We start from the raw sequence: 23,346 nt of genomic DNA, 5'->3' as shown, positions 1-23,346 counted from the left end.
TCCTCAGGTATGGCCACCACAGCCCGAGATCTGGGGCTTGGGGCAGCTCTGGGGCAGCCTTCAGGCAGACTGGGGCACCTGGGGTTGTCAGCAGGGGAGGAAAAAGATTTTCAAAGCTGCTGCTACCAGGACAGGGTTTGTCATGAACTGCAGGGGGTGTTGAGCTTTAATCAGGTGAAAGGACCTGTGGTGGTGGCTGGGGGGGAGGCATAGGAAACAGGAAAGTTGCTGAAAATCAAGAAAATGGGAAGTTGAGTGTGATGCTGACAGCAGAGAATCATTGGAATTTAACTGTTCATATTCTAACTAACATTTCTCCAGCTCTGTTCTGGCCCTGTGCTCAGTTTTCCCCTAGAGGATTATTCCAGATTACTGGAATAGTATCCAAGAAGGTGAGAGGCCAGGCTGTGAGAAGGATTTGAGCACAGATGTTGAACAGAAACCAGTGGCTGCACAAGAATGTAGCAGTTCAGATTCAGTCTGGATGGAGAGCAAACTGCAAAGCCTCTCCAGCTCCTGAAAGAATTGCTGGATTTCCTTCCTGAGTTGTTCCTGCTGTGGTGAAGGTCAGTGCCTGGCTGCCAGAGTAGCAGAGGAGCCAGGTCACAGGGGGATCAGGACAAACCTGTGAAAAAGCTGAAAGGTGAAAACCTGTCCTGTTTTTTGCAGCAGTGCCAGCAGGCCCAGAGCTGGAGTCTGCAGAGGGTTGCATTCCCTCAGTGTCCATGGGAGCAGCCAGGCTTAGGCTGGCCCTGCCTGGCTCTGCCCCTCTGCATTCTGCTCTCTGCATTTGGAGCACAGCTGGCAGGTCACAGCTGCTCTGCTGCCAGGGCTTTGTCCACCTTGGGAAAGCTCAAGTGGCTGCAGTTTGGGTTATTGTGGGTGAACAGTCAAATCCCATGGCAGAGAAAGGAGCACAATTCCATGTGTCCTTTCCCTCAAATGCAGGAGCTGAGGGAGCAGACAGGTTGCTCTGATCAGTTGCTTAAATGATCTTGTAACTGGAGGAGGAAAAAGGCTTTTAGGAAGATGTTACATAGCAGTTATCTTCCTTCTAAAGTGAAACAGCTTTTTCTCCTAAAGAGAAACAAGTTCAGGGGCTGGTGCTGATCCTTAACACACATTATCTCACCTGGACAGGCCTCTGCTTTGAGGGGTCCTCACCTGGCTTCAGTCCCTGGGCTCACAAGTTTGGTGTTTGCAGCTCTTTCATTATTTTACCTTTTTTTCATCATTATTTTAGTTCTTTCATTATTTTATCTATTTCAGTGATGAAGGCAGGGCAGTGCCATCATTCAGACAGTCTTTAGTTTTTAGAAAAAGCCTGGAGAGCTTTTCCTGTAGGTGTTTCACCATATGTGAATATAGATAAGCTCCACATAAACATTCACAGAGGTATAACCCTTACACTCTTACATATCCTTGATACAGAATGGCTGTCAGTCTGTCCCAGGCCCAAGGCAGCAGTTCTTTATACAGAAGGAGAAATTCCAGCTGGCCCTGGAAATGTGTTGCTGCCCAGCAAACCCAAGGAATTGGGTTTTCCTCACCAGAGGAAAAATATTCCCTCACTTCCCTCTTGTCTTGTCTGTATGGACAGGCTCATTCCTTGCTGTTCATCCTTTTGCCTTTTGGCATATTGCAAACACCTGCATAATTCTGGAATAAAGCAGTCCCCACTTTACCTCTGTGTTGGGAAGCATTTTTCTGCTCAGTACCCACCAGAAATGTGTGGTACCTCTGTCCCTCCCTCCCTCTTCAGCCCACTGCATCCCCCACAGTGGTGTCTGGGCTCACAGAAGTTCTGCTTTTTCTAACAGAAGCAGCATCCTTAATTCTACATTCTATAGTAAAGCAAATCACTTTTAAAATCCATTGTTTCTTCCCCCAGGCCTCTTCTGGGTAATTATCCCATGTTTGGTGTATTTCTTTCTTCAGTGTGAGAGCACTGCCCTGGGGGGGGGAGCAGGACTGTGGAAGCAGTTTGTGCCCTGATTGTCACCAGTGGCAGGTGCTTTATTACAGGGAGGGAATCTAGATGTGATTCATTTTGAAAATAAGGCACAGAAGGCAAATAAAAAATAAATTTTCAGTTACATTTTTCATTTTGTGGACTGAAATGTCTCAATGCTGCTCATGACCCTCAGAACCTGCTGCAGGCTTTGTGCTGTGTTTTTGTTCAGCTCCAAAATTGCTGTTTTCCCACAAAAGCTGTGAAAAGTAAGTTCTGAGACATGTGAGCTCATCTGAAATGTTTCTTTGATGCCTTGTCCCCACCCTCCCTGACACCCTTGGACAAGAGAGGGAGGAGTGGTTGTTTTCTTTATTCTTCTGAAGGAGCTGTCTGGGGTTCTCCTGATGTGGTGAGGGGTGGCTGTTGAGGTTTCCCTGGTGGTGGGAAAGCCCTTGCTTGGGGCTGCCTGTGGAGTCTCGAATATTGCACACATGGCAGTTTGGTTTTAATCCAGACCTTCTCCACTTTCCCAAAATTCATTTAAACAGTTTGCTGAAGCACATTGTTTCCCTCTACTCTTTGTTCTGGATGAGGGAGTTGGCCTTACTTAAATCCTGCCCCTGGCCAACAACAGCCCTGGACTTGAAGAAGGTGGAGTGTGCTGGGGCTGGAGCCCCTCTGTCCCTCTGGAGGTGCTGTGGGCACAGAGGCCACTCCTGAGCTGGCCCAAAGCCACACAGGGGCATCTCTGGCCTCTGGGGACAGCAGGGAGGGGCTGGCTGTCCCAGCTGAGCTGCCAGACCTGCTCTCCTCACCTGGCTCAGGCTCACCCAGCTCTGAGCAAACCCATGGAGTGCTGGGGGCTCTGCACCCATGTGCCTGGGCCAGCCTGGCAGAGGCAACAATTCCCCTGCCAGGGAGGAAACCTGGGCAAGGAAAGGTGCTGAGCTTGGGGTTTTCTTGCTGGACCAGTGCAGGGTGTCCATCCTGCCACATGTCCTCTGTGCAGGGCATTCCCAGTGTGGCTGAGTCCTTTTGGCACCACTGTCCCCATCCTGGGCCTGGGGGTGTTTTCCTGCCAGAGCATGGACAGGCTCCACCAGGAGCCTGTGGGGCTCTTGGCCACATCTCCATATGCAAAACTTTATTGAGAATGATGCTTTGTGAGGGCTGCCCTAGAACAGAGGCTGAGCACAGCTAAAGAATAAAGCAGGGATTTATCCAAAGGATTTCCTCCATGGATCCACCTTGGGCAGCACCAGAGCCCAGCCAGGGCTGCACCCAAGATGAACCAAAATGGCCCCAAAATGCCCGGCCGGGCACGGGGTCTCTCCCTGGGATCAGCTCTGCTCCATTTGCACCTTGCAGTTCATTGTCCCATCCCAGCTTCAGCCCCTGCAGTCCCACCCTGCTTGTTTTTCTCTCTCCAGCCCACGGGGTTTGTGTTCCTCGGCTGAGATTTGGGTCATTTGTCCTTGGTGCCCAGCTGGAGCAGGAATTGTTTTGTCTCCCTGCTCTGTGCAGAGAGCTCACCATCCCCTTACATGAAACCCAGACCCACACACTAAAGTAGAACAGAATCTGAAAAATATAAAAGCTGAAACCTGAGGCACCAAGAAGAGAGAATTGAAGCTCCTGCAGTTCACAAGAAGACAATACAGGAAGGACACAACCACTGTGACAGACACAGCAAGTGGCCCTCACAAATTCCCCAAAGGACAGTCCTGTCACAGCTGCAGTTGCTGAAATGTTCCTCAAGTGCTGCACAGCCTGGAACTGTGATGCTCATCGAAGTCAATGGGAGTTCATAAAGTCAGTGGGGGTTTTGTTGCATCTCCTGACTCAGCCTGAAGGGATGATTGCAGGCATTTTGGCCCCAGTGATTGTCCCTGTCCAGAAGCAATGGAAGGAGCATTTGGGACTGGAGGAATTCTGCTCTAATGCCTGTGCAGGCCAGCGAGGGGAAACCAGAGCACCAAAGCTTCCTGCACACCTGCTGATGCCATGCCATGCCCTGCCATGCCATGCCATGCCATGCCATTTAACCCACAGTGTGTCAGCAGCCCCAGACATCCCCGTTCCCTTTGCAGAGGTGCAGGCAAGGCAGCAGGGACTGAGACTTTGAGGGTGTTTCTAAGCAAGACCATGCTGCTTCTGCCACTGATGGGATGGGAGCAAACAGCAGCACAAGTGAGAAGCCAGGTGAGGTCCAGGACCCTTGGGAATGGGACCTTTCCTCTGTGGGTGGTGGGGAAGGTTTTTCACAAAAGTTTTATTATTTTTTTTCAAGCTCACACCATGGCAGCTGTGTATTTCAGTTGAGTCTTCACTTTATGTTGGTCACTTCAGAATATGCAGCTGTGGAATTGTTGCCTGTGGGGTTGTTCTGGAGAGAATGGACTGGCCCAGCCCTTGTCTTCCCACATCTCAGCAGGGCAGGGACAATTTCCAGGGAGCGACGCCGTGGGGACACTGGACCATGGAAAAGGAGGTTGAGTGCAAACAGGGTGGGAGCCTTTACATTCCTTCAAGAGCTAATGGGATCTGACACATCTTTTTATGTCATGGATGTTTAAAGGGCCTTGGGGAGGACCACACCTCTGTCAGGCAGGAAGGGCCAGGAGCTGGCTGTGCCTGTGAGCCAAAAGATGAGATGGGGAAGAAAACTGGCTTGGCTGAACTTCTGCTTGGAACTAAGGAGAAAAGAAGAATTTTTGACTTTTCAAAGAACAGGCATTTTAGAGCAACAACAAGGGTGTTGTGGGGTTATGCAGGGAGAAAAGAAGAAGGGGCAAAGCTCAACTTGAACTTATCTGGCTACTGCCATAGAAGACAATAAAAAATGTGGTTGTAAATCCATCAGCAACAAGATGGCTAAGGAGAATCTCCCTCCTTTATGGGATGTGGCTGGGGGCTGGTCTCTTTTCTCAGCTATCAAGGGACAGGATAAGAGGTTGTGCCAGGGGAGGTTTAGGTTGGGTATTATGGAAAATGTCATTTAGTTGTGGTCAGGCATTGGAACAGCTGCCCAGGGCAGTGGTGGAGTCCCCATCCCTGGGGGGGTTTAGGAGAGGTGGTATGGCACTTGGGGACATGGGTCAGTGATGGCCTTGGCAGAGCTGGGGAAGCAGCACTGGATGGCCTCAGAGGGCTTTTCCAGCCCAAATGGGTCTGAGGGAAAGCTGTGCTGAGAGCAGGGCTGACCCCTCTGGGCCCCACTCCTCTCCTGGCAGACCAGAGGAGCCAGCAGGGAGCTCTGCAGGTGCTTTATGGCCCAAAGGGTGGATGGAGGGCTGGGGGTGTCCCTTTCTCCCCCCTGCCCCCTCCCCTGGGCTCTCTGCAGGCTCATGGACAGACCTTGCTGAGCACCAAACCCCAGAACTCATTGCCTTGGGGCCCCACTACAGCCAAGAGCAGAGTGAACTGCCCTGCAGGGGCCTGCTCAGAGCTCCCCAAGTCCCTCACTCTCCTCCAAGGAATGAACAAAACCCAAGCAGCTCTTTGCTGGGAGGCCTGGTCTGTGCTCCAAGGCCCTGCAGCTCTCCCAGCTGGGTCCATGGCTCAGCACACTGGAGGCTGGGCTGATTCCCATCTTCTTGACAGCCAGTTTGACTGGGTTTGGTTTGGGGGTTTTTCCCCCCCTACTGTTGTTCCTCCTTCCAGCCACAAAGACACCCAGCCATCAGCCTGATGCTGCTGCTGTGTCCCCTTGGAGGGAACTGGTGGCAGCACAGATGGACAGGTGGGTGCTTAAACATCTCAGACTCACCAGATCCTCAGGCAGTTCTGCTCTCCATGGCCGGACGGTGGCTCAGCCACAAAGAACCCATCCAGGCTGAATGGGCCTTGGGGAAACCTGGTCCAGTGGAAGGTCCCCAGAGATGATCTTTAAGGTCCTTTCCACCCCAACCATTTGGGGTCACTGGTCCCTCCTGACATGCTCACCCAGAGCAACACTTGCTTAAGGAGCAGTTTTTAGCACTGCTGGCTTGTGCAACCTGGCAAGGCAGCCAGATTTTCCAGTCTGTTATGAGCTGGACCAGTGAAAAAGTCCAGAGATTTAAGGCCTGGATTTGGCGCCTGCTCTCCTGCATCAAGGAAGCCTCCAGCGAAAACCCCAGAACTCCTGTGAACACAGATGTTTTGCTCAGCCCAGTGGGATATACCTTGGGCAAGGGAAGGTAAAACCTGCAGGCAGAGCTGAGGCTTGGAAAGGGAAAAAAGACTTGCCTGGAATAGAAGAAACAAGTGTGTGTGTATGGCAGAGAGAAGAGAGGGGAAGCAAATTAGATTTCTTTCTTTTATTATACAGGATTGTATGTACAAGGTCACCTCTCCCAAACAGCAGCAGCACAGTCAGTTCACAGCCAAACCTGCAGCTCATCTCTCCAGGCCTGGAGAACAGCTCAGGACAACTCAGTGCAGACCTTGCACAGGAACTGGGCAAGGGCAGGGCAAGCACAGGGCTCCCTCCAACCCCTCCTCAAGCAGCCCAAACTAAGAAATGCAAAGAAAACTTTGTGCTTCAAGAGCCATGCGTGCTCCAGGATGGCACCAGGGGCAGGGAAGTGTCACCCACCTGGAGCTGTTTTCCCTTCACCCTTCCAAGAGATGCTGTGGATGAGGTTGGAGCACTCAGGACCACCCAGGTGTTGTGACTGGCCAGGGGGAAGGTGTGGACTCTGCTCTGGGTTCCAAGCACTGCTGGGTGTGTGTGTTCTGGAGGGGAAGGGGCAGGCAGGACACACCAGGTGTGAGTAAAGTGCTGTGTGAGTTTCAGTCCCTGGGAAAGCAGGAGGAGCCCAGGAAGGACAAACGAGGAGAGAACGGCTGAGGCCTCTGGGCTGGGGGGTTCCCACGAGGAGCCCTCTGCTCCCAGCAGGGGCAGGGCACAGCAGGTGGAGCTGGGAGCAGGGGAAGGGCTGCACAGCCACTGGCACCATGCCCAGGGCATTCCCTGTGCCCAGGGCATTCCCTGTGCCCAGCCTTGGGCATGCTGTCACCCTGGCTGTGGAGCTCAGGCAGGAGCAGAGGTCACACCACGCTCCTGACGTGCCCTGACTGGGGCAGGAGGAGGTGTGGGCAGCCAGGGAAGGTCCCTGGCTCCAGGCTGTAGGAGTTGGGTGCTCCACATCCCTTCCAGGAGCAGCTGGTCCAAGGAAAGGGTCTCATCCACGCCCCTCACTCTGCAGAGGCTCACTCAGCCCTGACACGGTGGAGAATGAGGACGCCAAACCACTCAGGGTGATGTTTGCTTGCTCTCTCCTGCTTGGGATCACTTGCTTTCCTGCAGCTTCCTCTCCCCTTCCCTCCTCAAGCAGCTTCCCAGAGCACAGCAGCTGCTCCAGCACCGACTCCTTTGCACCTGGAGGTGACTGTGGACACACAGCAGAGCTCATGGGGCACAGAGAGGTGGCAGGAGGTGGCTGAGCTGGAGGACAGCTCCCCCAACAGCCTCTGACCAACAGCATCTTCAGCACAAGAACACAAACTGTCCAGACTGAGACACTACTTTTTCCTCAGCTAGGAAATGCTCTGGCTCCCACCTCACACAGGAAAAATGTCTTTATTGGGCTGGGCTGAGCTCTCTCTGCTCTCCTGCAAGCAGCTCTAGAACACCTCTGGCTGCCCTGGGGACACACCTGCTCTCCTGCTCTCTCTGGTGGCTCTGGGTTGTGCAGAGCTCCTCTGCTGGCTGCAGAGGTGCAGAGCTCCGAATCCATTGCAGGGGTGGTGGGGATCTGCTGGGAGGATGAGTTTTCTTTGCCTTTGCTTTACAGATGGATGGAAGATGTCGGGCCATGGTTCTCCTTTGAATGCCAGGTAGAGATGACAGCAGCACTTCCATTCAGCTTGCCTTGCTCAACGTGCCAGGACAGGGTTTAGCCTCGTGCTTTCCTCACACTGTTGCTCACAACTGCAAGGAGAGAAGGGGGAGCTACAGCACTGTCCTTGAACCCCAGAGATTTGTCACTCAGGAAAGGGGGTAAAGGGCTGGCTAGTGACCCAGCTGAGCAGCCAAGCTCTATGCTAGGAAATCACAGATGATCAGTGGGAAAGAGCCTCTCCTGAAGCAGCAAGCCCCCAGGCCCAAGAGGCACAGAAGGAGAGCTTTGGCTCCATCAGCAGCACGGGGGCTGTACCTGGTTACTGTAGCCTGGCATCCTCCACATCTGTGTAATGGCTGTTCTCCTGCAGGGAAAAGGGAACCACAAAGAGTGAATCACCCTCCTGCCCTGCCTGGGACACTGGGACACCTCCCGTGTGGTCACCAGTGGTCCCCTGCTGTGGGAGAGCAGTGCCAGGGTGCTCAGTGCGATGGACGAGCTACAAAACACACCTGGTATGGACACCTGGCAAAACCACCCATTTCCTCTGGCTCCTGATTCTGAAATGGCTCTGCCAAACAGACCTGGGGTCTGCAATCCCCTCCAGGGCTTGGAAGTAACAGAATCACAGAATCATTTAGATTAGAAAAGACTTCCAGGATCATTAAGTCCAACCATTACCCCAGCATGTCCATGTTCACTTCCCAGCTGTTCCAATGCCTGACCACAATTTCAGTGAAGAAATTTCCTGATCTCCAATCTAAACCTTCCCTGACACAGTTTGAGGCCATTTCCTCTCACCCTGTTTCTTGTTCCCTGGAACTGCCCAGTGCTGCCAAGGTACCTCAGTCCATGAAGGCAAATCAGTGTCTTGATTCTGCTGCTGAGCACAGGAACTGATCCCAGTTTGCAGCAGAACTCATTATCCAGAATGGTAACACTCATCCAGCACTCCAAAGGCCACAATAATGGCCTTTATAATAATAATGGTGCTGAATTGCTCCCCAAGCAGGGCTTTGGAAAGCACAGCACGTGTTTGGACTGCCTTGATGGTCTTGGAAGTCTTTTCCAGCCTTTATGGTTCTCAGTGGAATTTGCTCCTGGAGCTGCTGTGCAGAGCAGCATCACTGGGGAGTGGGGTGCTCACAGTGGTGTTTAACCTCCTGCACAGGGTGGGGATTTCAGGGATGGAAATGGATCCAGGAGCTCTCTGCAGGGGACAGGAGGGGCTCCAAAAGGAAAGGAAAGGGAACAGGCTCTGCCTGAGAGCCAGGGGAGGTGGCCTTGCTCAGGGCAAGGCAGAGCCAGCTGGGGGAGGATCAGGGTGACACCCAGCTGGTGGCACCATGGCAGGCATCCCCTGCACACCGATGGTGCAGAGACCCCCTGGGGGACCCCCCTGGCATCTGGGAGGAGGAGCAAGGCTGGAGCAAGAAACAAAGAGTTTGGGACAGCACTGAGAGTAAGTTCTGACCCAGCTGAGCAGGGGAGGCTTTGTTCTGGTTCCTGATGGCCCGGGAACACCTGGTCAGGGATGTGAAGGTGGAGAGAAGCCTTGGCTGCAGAGCCATGGGACTGTGAACCTGAGTACCCCAGAGAAGTGATCAACACCAAGAGCAGGATCAGACCCCTGAACTTAAGAGAGCAGATTGGGGGCTGTTCAGGGATCTGCTTGCTAAAATCCCATGTGAGATGTCTCTGGAGGCCAAGGAGGCCAGGACATCCAGACTCCTCTGGTGTGAGACTTCAGTGGGCACCAGCACCAACCCCAAAAACTGTTTAGATTCAGACTGGGCAGATAAATGACCAAAACTGCATGAAACCAGAAGAAAATCTGACTGCAAATCAACTGCAGTGTGCTGTAAACACCTGAACACATCAGGAATGTCCTTTGGCTTTCCCTCCAGAGCAGCTGTCTGTGAGCAGGGATCTCCCCTTGAGCAGGGACATCCCTCAGCTGACACCAGGCATTGGTGGGCTGGCAGGTGGCATTTTTTGCACATATGTGACATTTAAGTCAGTAAATAGTACTGACCACCAATCCAGCTGCACTTACTCTGAGTTTCCCATACCCAAATTTATGGCTCAGAACTCAATAAACTCCCTCATCTGTGTCTGAGTCACCTCTGGCTCTTCTCCTGCCACCCCCCTGCCCCTCAGAGCCAAAGGGATTTTAGGGACCCCACGTGGGTGCCCTGTCCACGGTGACAGCCACACTGGGGTGTGGGATAAAGGAGTCACTCCCAGGAACTGGGGGGGCCTCAGAACTGCTCAGTGCTGTGAGCTCTGCTGGGCTCCCTGCACTCACTGCCCTGACCATCCAGAGCACTTGGGAGCCTGTCTGAGACTGGCAGTGGAATGTTTCTGGTCTTGATGCCACATCAGGACCAGGGAGTTTCAGAAAATAGAGATGTGAGCTGAAACAGTCATCTTTTTCTTCTCCTCTTAATGAGGACCAGCTCTTCCCAAACCACTGCCAGCAGATGTCTCTCCAGTGTTTTCTTACCCCTGCAAAGGCAGAGAAGTGCACATTTTTTGTTGACAGGCTGTGTGCTTCTTTATCATCATTAACATCAGCAAGTTTCCCCCTAATGTCTACCATCTGTTTGCCCTGATGTAATTCAAACCTGGCCTTCCTTTTCCTGACACAGCTTGTGCCTTTCTTCTTCCCAGTGCCTGGAGTGACCTCACCCCTCCAGCAGGGCTGAGGGACTCCAGCCACGAGGCCCCAGACCTGGAACAGCTCAAGGACCCTGTTCAGAGCCCTCACCCAGCATGGCTCCAGCAGGACACAGCAGGAGAGCCCAACCCAGCTGGGAGAGTTTGGAGCTGGAGCAGTTTAAGGCCTTGGGAAAGGCTGTGGATGTGCAGCGTGGGCACCCCGGGGGTGGGGGGTGAGGAAGAGGAGAGGGATGCTCAGCTTCATCCTCACTTCTGCTGCCACCAGTGCTGGGGTGGGGAGGGACTGGAGCTGTTCCAGGGGCCACTCAGGGCAGGTCATGTCCTTCTACCCTGCTGCCCTCAGCCTGGATCTGGAGCTGATCCTGCCCTCAGCAGGGCTTTGGTTTGATAAATGACAGTGCTGCCAGTGTTACCACAGTGCCTGTTCTGTGCCCAAACACTGGGCTCCCATCCAAATGCATAGATTTGTCTCTGGGTTCACCAGGAACACCCCTCTTTGGGGCAGGACTAGGAGCAGTGGGGCTGCTGGGTGCCCACACATGGCTAGGGTCAGACTTTGGCTTGTGCCATGGGACAAGTGCCTCTGGAGAGGGACTTTGGACAAGGGCGTGGAGGGACAGGACAAGGGGAATGGCTTCATATTGCCAGAGAACAGGGATAGATGGGATATTGGGAAGGAATTCCTCCCTGTGAGGGTGCTGAGGCCCTGGCACAGGGTGCCCAGAGCAGCTGTGGCTGCCCCTGGGTCCCTGGGAGTGTCCAAGGCCAGGCTGGACAGTGCTGGGAGCAGCCTGGGACAGTGGAAGGTGTCCCTGCCATGGCAGGGGGTGGAATGAGAAGTTCTCTAAGGTTCCTTCCAATACACACCCTCCTGTTACTCTGTGAATGTTTGGTCAGCTGCAAGGGCACTGCAAATGCAGCTCATCGAACACAGCCTGTCCTCGTCGTGTGTTTAAATCCATCTAAGAATCACTTGGGAGCAGAGTGGATTGGTTTAAACCACTCCTAGCTGTGAAATCAAGGATGATGTCTGAATTTCAAGAGCCAACCCCTGTTTCTTCAGCACCTCCATGTGTTTGCATGGGCAGTGCTTCTGCAGGCTTGGAAGAACAAGCTGTGAACAACAATCAGATTTAAATCCAGCCAATTTCTTTGAAGGATGGAAAAACTACTTTTCCTGGGGATTTGGCGAGTTCCAGTAAAACTGTGGCCCACTCCTTTGCTGCAGGGCTGCATTACCCAAGCTCTCTTACCAGTTCATCTTCACACTCCTCCCGTGCCAGCCCCTCCTCCTCGCCCTCGTCCCCGTTGAGCGGCTCCTCCGCGGTGGCCTCAGCCTCGGAGGCCGTGTCCTCCTGGGACACCTCGCTCTTGCTGCTCTCCACCTTCTTCCGGGCCTCTGCGGGGACAAGGGCCACGTCAGGGCTGGCAAACGGGGAAACAGCCTGACCCTGAGTCAGGGCTGGCAAACGGGGACACAGCCTGAACCACAGAGCCAGGGCTGGCAAACAGGGACACAGCCTGAACCACGGAACCAGGGATGGCAAACAGGGACACAGCCTGAACCACGGAACCAGGGATGGCAACAGGGACACAGCCTGACCCTGAGTCAGGGCTGGCAAACGGGGACACAGCCTGACCCTGAGTCAGGGCTGGCAAACGGGGACACAGCCTGAACCACAGAGCCAGGGATGGCAAATGGGGACACAGCCTGATCCACAGAGCCAGGGATGGCAAATGGGGACACAGCCTGAACCACACAGCCAGGGATGGCAAATGGGGACACAGCCTGATCCACAGAGCCAGGGATGGCAAATGGGGACACAGCCTGAACCACAGAGCCAGGGCTGGCAAACGGGGACACAGCCTGAACCACGGAGCCAGGGCTGGCAAACGGGGACACAGACTGAACCACAGAGCCAGGGCTGGCAAACAGGGACACAGACTGAACCACAGAGCCAGGGATGGCAAATGGGGACACAGCCTGATCCACGGAGCCAGGGATGGCAAACGGGGACACAGCCTGAACCACAGAGCCAGGGATGGCAAATGGGGACACAGCCTGAACCATGGAGCCAGGGCTGGCAAACAGGGACACAGCCTGAACCACGGAGCCAGGGATGGCAACAGGGACACAGCCTGACCCTGAGTCAGGGATGGCAACAGGGACACAGCCTGAACTACAGAGCCAAGGATGGCAAACGGGGACACAGCCTGAACCACAGAGCCAGGGCTGGCAAACGGGGACACAGCCTGAACCACAGAGCCAGGGATGGCAAACGGGGACACAGCCTGAACCACAGAGCCAGGGCTGGCAAACGGGGACACAGCCTGATCCACGGAGCCAGGGCTGGCAAACAGGGACACAGACTGACCCTGAGTCAGGGCTGGCAACTGGGGACACAGACTGACCCCAGGTCAGGGCTGGTAACCAGGGCCACAGACTGAACCACAGAGCTAGGGATGGCAGCCAGGGCCACAGACTGACCCCTGGGTTATGGATGGAAACTGGGGCCACAGCCTGACCCCCCAGGCCAGAGAGACCCACATCCACTGGGATGGGGAGAAATAATAAGGGTGGGAATGCTTCCTGCCATGGGGAGTTGTGCTGGTTTTGAGCAGGCAGCCTGGGACACCGTGGAGAGGGCAGAAAAGGTTCTACGTCCCCCAGAAGGATGGTGGGAGCCAGGGATAGGGATGGGGATAGTATAGGATAGGAATTGGGATAGGGTGGGGATAGGGATGGGGATAAGAATAGGATAGGGAATGGGATATGGATGGGACAGCGATAGGAAAAGGATAGGATATGGGTAGGACATGGGATAGGATGGGATAGGAGAGGATAGAAGAGGATAAAATAGAAATAGGATAGGAAATGAATAGGAAAGCAATGGGAAAGGAATAGAATAGAATAGAATAGAATAGAATAGAATAGAATAGAATAGAATAGAATAGAACAGAATAATGATAGTATATGACAGAGTAAAACAGAATAGCAGAACAAAAAATGCAAACTAAAAGAAAAGACAAAAGAAAAAAAAATCTCATAATTTTAAATCTCAACTCCACAATTTCAGGAATTTTGGTGTGTAATTTTGGCCTGTGATTCTACCCTGGAACCTGGGGGTTGACACTTCCCTGTCAGAGCCTGGAGGAATGTGTGATGCCCAAGGGCAGCCCCGAGGCATCCCCTCCTACTGACCTGCAGACAGCTTCTGCTCCTCAGCAATCTGCTCCAGCCGGCCCAGGAGAGCATCAATGTTGGATTTGATCTGTGTCAGCTCCGTTTTGATTGTCTGCAGCTCGCTGCTCTTCACTTGGGGGGAGGAAGGAAGGAAAGGAAGGCACTGAGCACCCTGCAGAGCAACCCCACAACACACCTGGCCAAAGGCAGCTCCTTGAGCAAGCTCCCCGCGCTGTCCCCGGCCGTTCTGAGGTGTTTTTGGGAGCTCTCCATGAGGTGTTTTTGGGAGCTCCCCATGCTGTTCCCGGCCGTTCTGAGGTGTTTTTGAGGGCTCCCTGCACTGTTCCCACCCGTTGTGAAGTGTTTTTTGGAGCTCCCTGCGCTGTTCCCGGCCGTTCTGAGGTGTTTTTGGGAGCTTCCCCTGCTGTCCCCACCCGTTCTGAGGTGTTTTTGGGAGCTCCCCGTGCTCTCCCCACCCGTTCTGAGGTGTTTTTGGGAGTTCCCCGCTCTGTTCCCGGCAGTTCTGAGGTGCTTTTGGGAGCTCCCCATGAGGTGTTTTTGGGAGCTCTCCCTGAGGTGTTTTTGGGAGCTCCCCGTGCTCTCCCCACCCGTTCTGAGGTGTTTTTGGGAGCTCTCCATGAGGTGTTTTTGGGAGCTCCCCCTGAGGTGTTTTTGGGGGTTTCCCCCCGCTGTCCCCACCCGTTCTGAGGTGTTTTTGGGAGCTCTCCATGAGGTGTTTTTGGGAGCTCCCCCTGAGGTGTTTTTGGGAGCTCCCCGTGCTCTCCCCACCCGTTCTGAGGTGTTTTTGGGGGTTTCCCCCCGCTGTCCCCGGCCGTTCTGAGGTGTTTTTGGGAGCTCTCCATGAGGTGTTTTTGGGAGCTCCCCGCGCTGTTCCCGGCCGTTTTGAGGTGTTTTTGAGGGCTCCCTGCACTGTTCCCACCCGTTCTGAGGTGTTTTTGGGAGCTCCCCATGAGGTGTTTTTGGGAGCTCCCCGCGCTGTTCCCGGCCGTTCTGAGGTGTTTTTGGGAGCTCCCCGCGCTGTTCCCGGCCGTTCTGAGGTGTTTTTGGGAGCTCCCCGTGCTCTCCCCACCCGTTCTGAGGTGTTTTTGGGAGCTCCCCCTGCTGTCCCCAGCTATTCTGAGGTGTTTTTGGGAGCTCCCCGCGCTGTTCCCGGCCGTTCTGAGGTGTTTTTGGGGGCTCCCCCGCGCTGTTCCCACCCATTCTGAGGTGGTTTTGGGGGCTCCCCGCGCTGTCCCCAGCCCCGGCCCGTACTCACACTTGATCTTGGCCGAGCTGTTGGCGATGGCCGACCTGGCGAACAGCTTGACGGGCAGCGAGGCCTTGACGCGCCGCACCAGCGGGATGGAGACGCGCGGCCGCTTCACCGGCACCACCCGCGGCACCGGCGACACCCGGCCCCGGTACTCGAAAATCCTGAGGGGAAAGGAGGGGAGGGGAGGCAGCTGGGGCAGCCTTGCCGAGCCCTGCCCCAGCCCGAGCCCCGCAGCCATGCCGGGGATTGGGGCCATGGGGTGGCACCCTACGGGCTGGGCTGGACACCCTGCCCCTAAAATCCCTCCTGCACCCAAACCCCTCCTTGCCCCCAAACCCCTCCTGCCCCTAAATTGCCCCTGCACCCAAACCCCTCCTGCCCCCAAATCTCCTCCTTGCCCCCAAATTCCTCCTGCCCCTAAACCCCTTCTTCCCCCAAACCCCTCCTGCCCCTAAACCCCTTCTGCCCCCAAATCCCTCCTGCCCCCTGAGAGGAATAGTGGATTTGTCTTTCCAAACAAGCTGTGGGTCTGCTGGTAGATAAAACCAGCACTGGGAGAGAAAAGAAACAATGGGAAGGATTCCACAGATTGATGATTGGAAAAGTTATTTGCCTTTACAAATAAACTTTAGGTTTGGTGATAAATGAAATTGGATATTGAAAGATGAAGGAAACAATGGGGAAGAAAAACCCCTAAATTCCATAAGAATTAAAAATTAAAAGGGAGGGTTGTACATCAGAGGGAAATCTTTGGTATCAGGCATTCTGGGAAGTCTGTACCTCCCAAGTACCTCAGCTATGGGGAAAGAGAGAAGGGAAATGTGGCTGGGAAATTGGGATAAAAAGGAGGCTGAGTCCTCCAAATATTAGAGAGACCTCGGGGAATGCCCCATGGCCTCTCCCTTTATTGGAATAAAGTTACAGGACTGCGCTGTCTCCTTTTTGGACATAAACCTCTGACGTTTGTGGATTAATTTTCCTAACACCCCAAATTCCTCCTGCCCCCAAATCCCTCCCGCCCCACAGAGCCCCTCGGGCTGGGTCTCACCTGTCGTAGAAGTCGTCTCTGTAATAGTCATAGTCGAAGTCGTAGCCACTGCAGAGACAGTCAGGGCACCAGGGGTTAATTAGTGCTGGTAATTCATTATTGCTGCTCCCTCACTGCCTGCTGGGCCATCGAGGATGGATCCCGTTCATGAGGGACCCTCCTGGCTGCAGGGAGGAAGACTGGGGGGGCTGAAGGCAGAGGAGGGTGGTGTTGGCAGAGGGTGTTAACCTGCTCATCTCAAGGAGGGGCAAGAAGATGAGCAAGAAAAGTCGGGACAAAGGGGATATTTATGGGGATATTTATTGATTTAAACCTCTCTCCCCCCAGGCAGACAATGACCACGTCCTATTTTCTTAATCTTGAGCTGCATTTTAACCCAAAGTAGGAGCATTCCCCACTCCCTGGACACCCTTTCCACACTTTCCCCCTTGCTGCAGCTGGTTTTTCAGGAGGCAGCACAAACCAGGTGGTTTGACCCCACACACTGCAGCAGCTGCCCCAGCTGAACACAGCACCCTTCCCTGGTGTGCTGAGCTCCATTAACACGCAATTAACGCTCAATTAACGGCTAAGGCAGACGTGGTGCTGGTGGTCTCCTCTCTGCTCTGAACAGACAGAATTAGTGCAGCCCCAAAAAAGCCTGTCCTGCCTCCTGGAAGTGGCTGATGGATAGGGGAGAGGGAAGGGCTGAGCTGGAGGGACAGGGCAGCATGACCACCCAAGAGTGCAGCTGAGAGCTCATCTGGGCTCCTGCATCTCTGACAGAAGTAGCAAAAAAACGTGGGGCTGACTGGGGTGGTTGGTGGGTTCCTGGTCCTGGTTTGGACCAGGAATTCCAGGAGGTCTGTCCTGCCTATTGTGGCACTGAGCTTCCCAGCCATGCTCAGTGTCAGTAACTGGCTGGCTTCGGAAAGATGATTTTTCCACCCTCCTTGGGTTCCCCAGGTGCCTGGGGCAGCATCTGGAGACCCAGCCTGTGCCTAGGGGGGACCTGAGCATGGTTGGAGACACCAGAGCTGCTTTGGGGCCAAGGAGTTGGTGCCAGGTTAAGGACAAGGGGGTGGCTCGTGCACCTCCTGCCCCAGTCATGCCCTGCCCTGGGGACTTCAGTGAGGAGATATTCCATAAATGCCTCATCCCTGAGCAGCTGCTGCCTGTGGCATTCCATGGGATGGGCACTGCAGGGAATCACTGCTGAGCAAGGAGCCTGGTGGGGAGATGTGACTGTGGAGGTGTGATCACCACAACTCTCCCAGATTCCACTGCATGATGGAAAAGAACCTTTTTTGACAGATTAATTCCAGATTGTTTTCAGGCCCTTCCCTTCTGACCAACATTCCTGCTGGGCTCAGAGGAGACAGGAACATCCCACAGCCTCTGTCCCAGCCTCTGCTTCATCTGTGTTTATTTATTCCCTCTCTGGATTGAAAGGGAAAGGCAATTCCTCCCAGGGCAGCTGTTGCTGGAATGAACCCAGCTGTTGGTGGGGCTGAGGGGATGGAGATCACAGAATGAGGCACTTCCATGGAGCTTTTCATGATGGGGAACTGGATTTTTGTTCTAACCTAAGGTGAAACCTGGAGATACAAAAACCCTCCAAGAAAATAGCTCCCCTCAGCCTGCCAATTCACTTTGATCACTGAGGATGTTTGACTCCAGGTCTGTTTGAATCCAATAAATACAAAATACCATCAAAATAGGAAGCCATTTGAAAGGAAAATTGAAGTAGGATGCTTCTATGCTGTTATACTCTCCCTTTTCGATTTTTACCTCCTCCTTAGATGCAACTCAAATGAAATTGCTGCAATTTTGTAATATTTTCAATCCTGACAGGCTCTGGTGAAGTGCTTCTGGCTCTCTCCAGCAGAGCCAGTGTGGTCCCCAGTCCCAGGCAACAGGAGCCAGTGGGATCTCCCTGTGGCTCCAGGGCTCCCAGTGGGATGAAGCAGAGCCTTCATCCACAGCATAAAGTCCCTCTGATACCCTGGGTTTTAAGTTTTACTCTTCTGTTTTGGTGTGCAGCTTTTAGCTTTGTATTAAGTGTTACTGGGATCTTTTCACAGGGTGGTGAAGACAAAACAATCCTATAGGAATGGGATGGGGATAAACTGATACCTTGGGGTTTAAGTTTTTCTGTTCTGTTTTGGTGTGCAGCTTTGAGCTTTACATTAATGTTACTGGGATCTTTTCACAAACAATCCTATCCTGGCTGGAGACTCAAGGACAATCTCTTCAAACTTCAGGCCCAAAGCATCAACATGAGAAGAGGAGGGTGGGGAGGCAAGCAAGGAGGATGAAACTTCATCATTTGAAGCTGTTAATTGGACGGTGAACTCCTATATGAAAACAGGCTAAAACTTATCAAAATGGGAGATCTCATGGCCAAGCTCTCTTTTGCTTCCATCTTGGAGCCATCCAGGTACTGCCAGGGTGTGGCCTTTGAAGGCACCTCAGTAAATCTCACTTTGTCCCTCTTAGCTCCTCTTAGCCTCTGTTCAAGCTCCCTGAGGCATCACCTCCACGAGGAGCTGCTCCTGCTGGGAAGCCCTCTGTGGCTTGGAGACCACAAGGCAGCTTTGGAGCATTTGTTCATAAAGAACACAAATCCTGAGGGTGTTGGGCAAAATTCTGAGATGCCCAAATTCCTTTTTCCTGACCCCAATTCACACTCCTGGTCTGAGCCAGCTTCTCCTCCAAGCCTCTGCTCTCCAGCAGAGCTGTGGGGTCAGCACATGGGCAGCTCCATGGGGCTGTGGGGATGGAGAGGAGCTGCAGCTCCAGCCCCAGCACACAGCACTGTTCTGAGCACAGCCTCGCACCTGGGAACAAGGGATGGAGCCCTGAGTGGGGTGGGCACCTCCCTTTCCAGCACTGACCCTGCCCTGAGGTCTCTGGGCACCTCTGACCCACTCCTGGGCTTGGCTCCAGCACCAGTGGGATGAAACTCAGCCTCAAATATCTGTAGATCCCACCTGGAGAAGGCTGGAGAAGAGCTGGAGAAGGATTGAGATGCCCAAGAGCCCAGGTGAAGCCTCTTCCCAGAGCAGCCAATCTGCTGGATGAAGTGGCCAGTGAACCCTGCAGATGTTACTGCACTGTGTTATTCCCTATTTCCATAGGGATGTGGAGCAAACCTGGGCATGCCTGTGTTCTCCTGGTGGGAATCCCTCCTGGGACATCTGCAGGGCACTCCCAGAGGCACTGAGGGGGTCACACCAGGCCTGCACTGCAGAACTTCTCTGGGTGCAAAGCCCAAGGGTGAGGGCTTCTCCTGCCCTGGCCCTGAATCTTTATGGGATTGGAGACACTTCCACCCTTTCAAAAGGAATTAGGAGCATAGTTATGCCAGGGAGCTGGTCCTGACCTCCCAAGATACGAACCCAGCCTCTGCAGGGCTGCTTGGATTCCTGCTGACTGTGGGACAGCCCTCAAGGAAGGCAGGGGTCTGGAAAGAGGGATTTGGGCAGCCTGTGGCTGTGTGACCCTGCTCTAACACAGCAGTCACTCACAGCTTAACAGATGATGCCAGACAGGGCTGGATGGTTTTAGCAGCACCCCTGGAATCAGGCTTTGAGCACAGGGCAGGTCTTCCAGGATGAATCCAGGAAATAAAGCTGGTGAAAAGCTGGGAGTGCTCTTAGGGGTGATTGATCCTGAAAATTCCACTGCACGTAGGATAAACCATCCTGAGACTGAGAGATCATTTCTCAGTGACCTGGCAGCTCTGTCTCTGTGTACAGGAATAGTTTTTGCTGTTTTTCAATCAGCTGGTGACATTGCACCCTTTCAGAATAAAGCAGGGACAACCTGAGAGAAAGGCTGGAGAGCAGGAAGGCTTCAAGGAACACCCTGCTTCCAGCTCCTGAGGCACTGCCTCTGCTTTGTTGGCATTTAGAAACCCAACATTCCTTCTGCCTCAGGGTCAAAATGCAACTGTTCATCACCGAGGAGTGATTGCATGTGCTGCCTCTCCACCACATTTGTGGGGCCACTTCTGAGCCTGGACCTGAACAGCAAACGTGCATTTGAGCATCTGTGCTTTAATTCCTGCCTTGTACTGCTGATCATGAGTGCCATGGTGAGCTCAGCTCCCACCCTTCTGTCATGGCATTACTGCAGTGGGCAAAGGAAAGCTGCTGCAAAGCTGCTTGGAAAATGTGGCACTGATCAAACAGATCTTGTGGAGCTGTGTGAGACTCCTTCCTCCTGCACATAGCCAAGGCAGGGGGAAAGAAAGGAACATGGGATGAAGCCTGGCATTCCCAACGTGCTGGGGCTGCTCTAGGCTGGGACATCACTGCTCAGCTCCCCCTCTGCCCCGGGGCTGCTCTCAGCCCTGTCCAAGTGCATTTGGCACAGGGATGTCCCTGCTCCAGCACCAGGGAGGGGTGTTTGGGGATGGGCTGACACCAGCTTTGGGTGTAGCAGGGGATGGATGCCTGTGTTCATGGGCTGTGACAGTCAGCCAGCAGTGCTTCATCCCTGCCACCACTTCAGAGACCCCTCCTGGGGCCACTGAGCTGCAGACACCCAGCAGCTCTGGCTTGGGTTGTCCTCTCTGTCCTTGTGGCCATGGAGCAGCTTTAGCCCCAGCTCTGCAGGGCAGGGCAGGGATTTGTGCCTCCAAAAGCCCAGAGTGGCACTGGCAGAGCCTCGTTCCCTTCCCTTCCCAGCCAGCTGACAGCATCTGGGTGGGATCTCCGGCACCGACCTGAACGTGGCCACAAATGCCCCAGGAAATCCTGTCCAGAGATTTGCTGTGCAGGCAAAAAAGCCCCAAAAGTGTTATCAGAAGGCAGATTTGGAGAGTTTGGAGAGGCAGTGAGTGACTCCCTGGGGACACAGTGACAGCAGCTCACTGCCCAGCCATCCCCATGGCAGCAGGGCCACTCTGTGGGGGTGCCTGGCAGGAGCATCCAGGGACCTGCCCTGTGCAAGGGGATGCTCTGGGATGTGCCAGAGGGAGGGAGGGAGGCCCAGAGATCCAAGAGTGGAGGAGAGCAGTGATGGCAGCAAGGCTTTGTAGGAAGTGAAGGTGCCTCATGTGGAGACACCTGAGAAAACTGATGGTGGCACGAGCCTGGGTAGATGGGAGGTGGAGGTGGATGGGAGCCTACAACCCCAAGGATTTCTGTTTAACACCTGCACACCCACCTAGGCTGCTGGATAGGTAAAAATGTCACAATTGTTGCTTTCTGTATGTTCAAAATGGAAATTTCCCTTGCCTTCCCCTCAACCCTCCCATGCAGACTTGGAGTGAGGCAAAGCAAAAGCCAGCCTTTGGAAAAATCCTCTGCTGTGTTTAACACAGCACTTCTATAAATTACAGTGCTGTGGTTTTTGAAGTACAACGTTTAGAAAAATTGATGGTGGTTTGGAAAGCTGTAACCACAGCTCGCTGCAAACCTGGGATCCCTGTTTTCCAGGAGATATTCTAAGTTCTGCCAGTCCAGATGGCAAAGTTTTAATCTGACAGCCAGTTTGGGATGAAATATTGCTGAGAACAGGAGCAGTGCCGTTCTCTGGCCCATATTTTAGCATATCCATATTTGTGGGAGGGAGCAAACATCTCTCTCAGCAGTCTGAAGTCTGAAATATTGGTCCTTGCAGAGGAAGGGATTAGTGCTCCAGGCAGGGCTGAGCAGTAAATGAAAAGCTCGTTAGTGCAAGATGTATGGAAGGAGTTGATGTGTGATATGGCCCCAGCCCCACGTGAGCAGTCCACGTGCAGCTGAACAGCAGGATTTGTGCCAGCTCTGCTCTCACCTCCTTCCCCTCAGGTGGAATCCCCTGGGAGCCTGGAGAGCCACGTCCTGTGAAAGCTCAAATTGTCCCAGGGTGGGGGAGAAATGTGCCTGAAAGCTGCACGGGGGGAGCTTGGCTGAGAGCCTCCTGGAAGGAACCTGGGGATGCCCTGTGGGTGGTGGGAGGTGCTGGGGCTCTGGCTGTGCCAGAGCTGCATTTTCTAACCAGGATTTGTCATTCCACACCACACCAGTGCAGGACCACATGGCTGACTCTCAATCACAAGGTTCTCTTCACCTCTCACACTTTTTTCTTCTTTTTCTGGAAAAATCTCCAGTTCTCTCATGATTTCCCCTTTTGCTACACCCACCTATAGCCCCAATTCTGATTTTAGTTTTTTCTTCCCAACCTCACACCTTCTAACTCCTCACTCAGCCCTTCGGTCTCCTCACCATGAGACTGGCATCAAAATCATGACAATTTATAAATAAAGCACATTGGGGACCTTGTTATTTGGTTTGGGTTCCTCAACCTGCAGGGCACTCCTGATACCTTTTCAAGTTTTCCCTTCTGCAACCAAAAGCAAGAACTCAATGAATTTCTCCTGCATTCCCCTGACTCCACAGTCTGGGGCTTAAATGAAAATCTTCACCTCTTGTGGAAATGATGACAAATTCTCTCGAGCTGAGGGCTCACTGCCATCTGTAACATGCTCCATGTTCACAGACCTCTCCATGTCCCACCTGCCCCTCCTGTTCCCTCGATCCCTGGGCTGTGCTCCTCAGAACAGGCTCCCTCAGGACTTCCCCCAGCCACCTCCTTGGTTCACCTCCAGCTGGCATCCCAAGGGCTTCCCACTTCCTACCCTTCTCTTCTCCCTTTGACAATCATTCTCCTCTTTCCCTAAATGATCCCAGTTTTCCCCCATACCAGCACCACTGTGCCCACTCCTGCTCCCTGGCTGCAGGGGTTGCTCCTCTTGCTACCCCTCCTCTGCCCACCCTTCTCCAACCCTCTCCAGGTCCAACACCTGCCCAGGTGATCTCCCACAACACCAACCCCATGGGGCACTGCCAAGGGAAGGAGCTCTGGGTGTGCAGCAGTGCCCAGGCTGCTGGGGGCAGGCAGCAGGGAGCTCAGGGCAGGGGTTGGGGGGTGCTGGAAGGCAAACACCAGCCCAGAGATCTCACCCAGTGTGGTGAACACCTACCTGTACAAGGCAGAGGCTGCTCTCTTCAGCCCTTTGGGTCTGTTGGGTTTGGGCTCCCCGGCCATGTTGATGTCTGCAAGGAAGGGACACGCAGCTGTGACACGGCACGTCCCTGCTGACAGTCACCTGCACCCCAGGGAGCTGGGGTGGATGCACACAGCCCTGCCAGGGCTCCCCAGGAAGGTGAATAAACCCCTGCACTGGGCAAAGCTCCTCCTTTTCCTTTCCAGAGCTACTCACCATTCCCTGAGCAGTCAGCACCCTGCACATGGTCCTGTCCACACACACAAACCCAGGACAGCTTTCTTGGGAGAATTTGGTGTGATAAGGCAAAATCCAGAACCTGCTGTAGGGTGGTGACTGCTGAGCACCCACCTCTGGATCCTCTGGGAATAACCAGGAATGCTGGGCACTGCCAGCTG

The 23,346-nt window shown here is 53.8% G+C and overlaps 1 protein-coding gene across 1 annotated transcript in view; it reads right to left on the bottom strand.

Annotated features, from left to right (window-relative positions):
* Positions 1-6,267: 6,267 nt before the first annotated feature.
* RALY (RALY heterogeneous nuclear ribonucleoprotein) overlaps positions 6,268-23,346 on the bottom strand; it is a 139,841-nt gene continuing 122,762 nt past the window's right edge. The window contains exons 4-10 of the mRNA XM_084217972.1: positions 22,925-22,997; positions 15,970-16,017; positions 14,925-15,082; positions 13,667-13,780; positions 11,718-11,863; positions 8,098-8,146; positions 6,268-7,871 (exon numbers count right to left, since the gene is read on the bottom strand). Coding sequence (XP_084074098.1) covers positions 8,102-8,146; positions 11,718-11,863; positions 13,667-13,780; positions 14,925-15,082; positions 15,970-16,017; positions 22,925-22,997 — 584 coding nt within the window. The 3' untranslated portion in view covers positions 6,268-7,871; positions 8,098-8,101. The remainder of the gene's footprint in view (positions 7,872-8,097; positions 8,147-11,717; positions 11,864-13,666; positions 13,781-14,924; positions 15,083-15,969; positions 16,018-22,924; positions 22,998-23,346) is intronic.

This window comes from Fringilla coelebs (assembly GCF_963513975.1).
Source record: "Fringilla coelebs genome assembly, chromosome: 18".
NCBI classification, from domain to species: Eukaryota; Metazoa; Chordata; class Aves; order Passeriformes; family Fringillidae; genus Fringilla; species Fringilla coelebs.
This window is presented reverse-complemented; position numbering and strand designations above follow the sequence as displayed.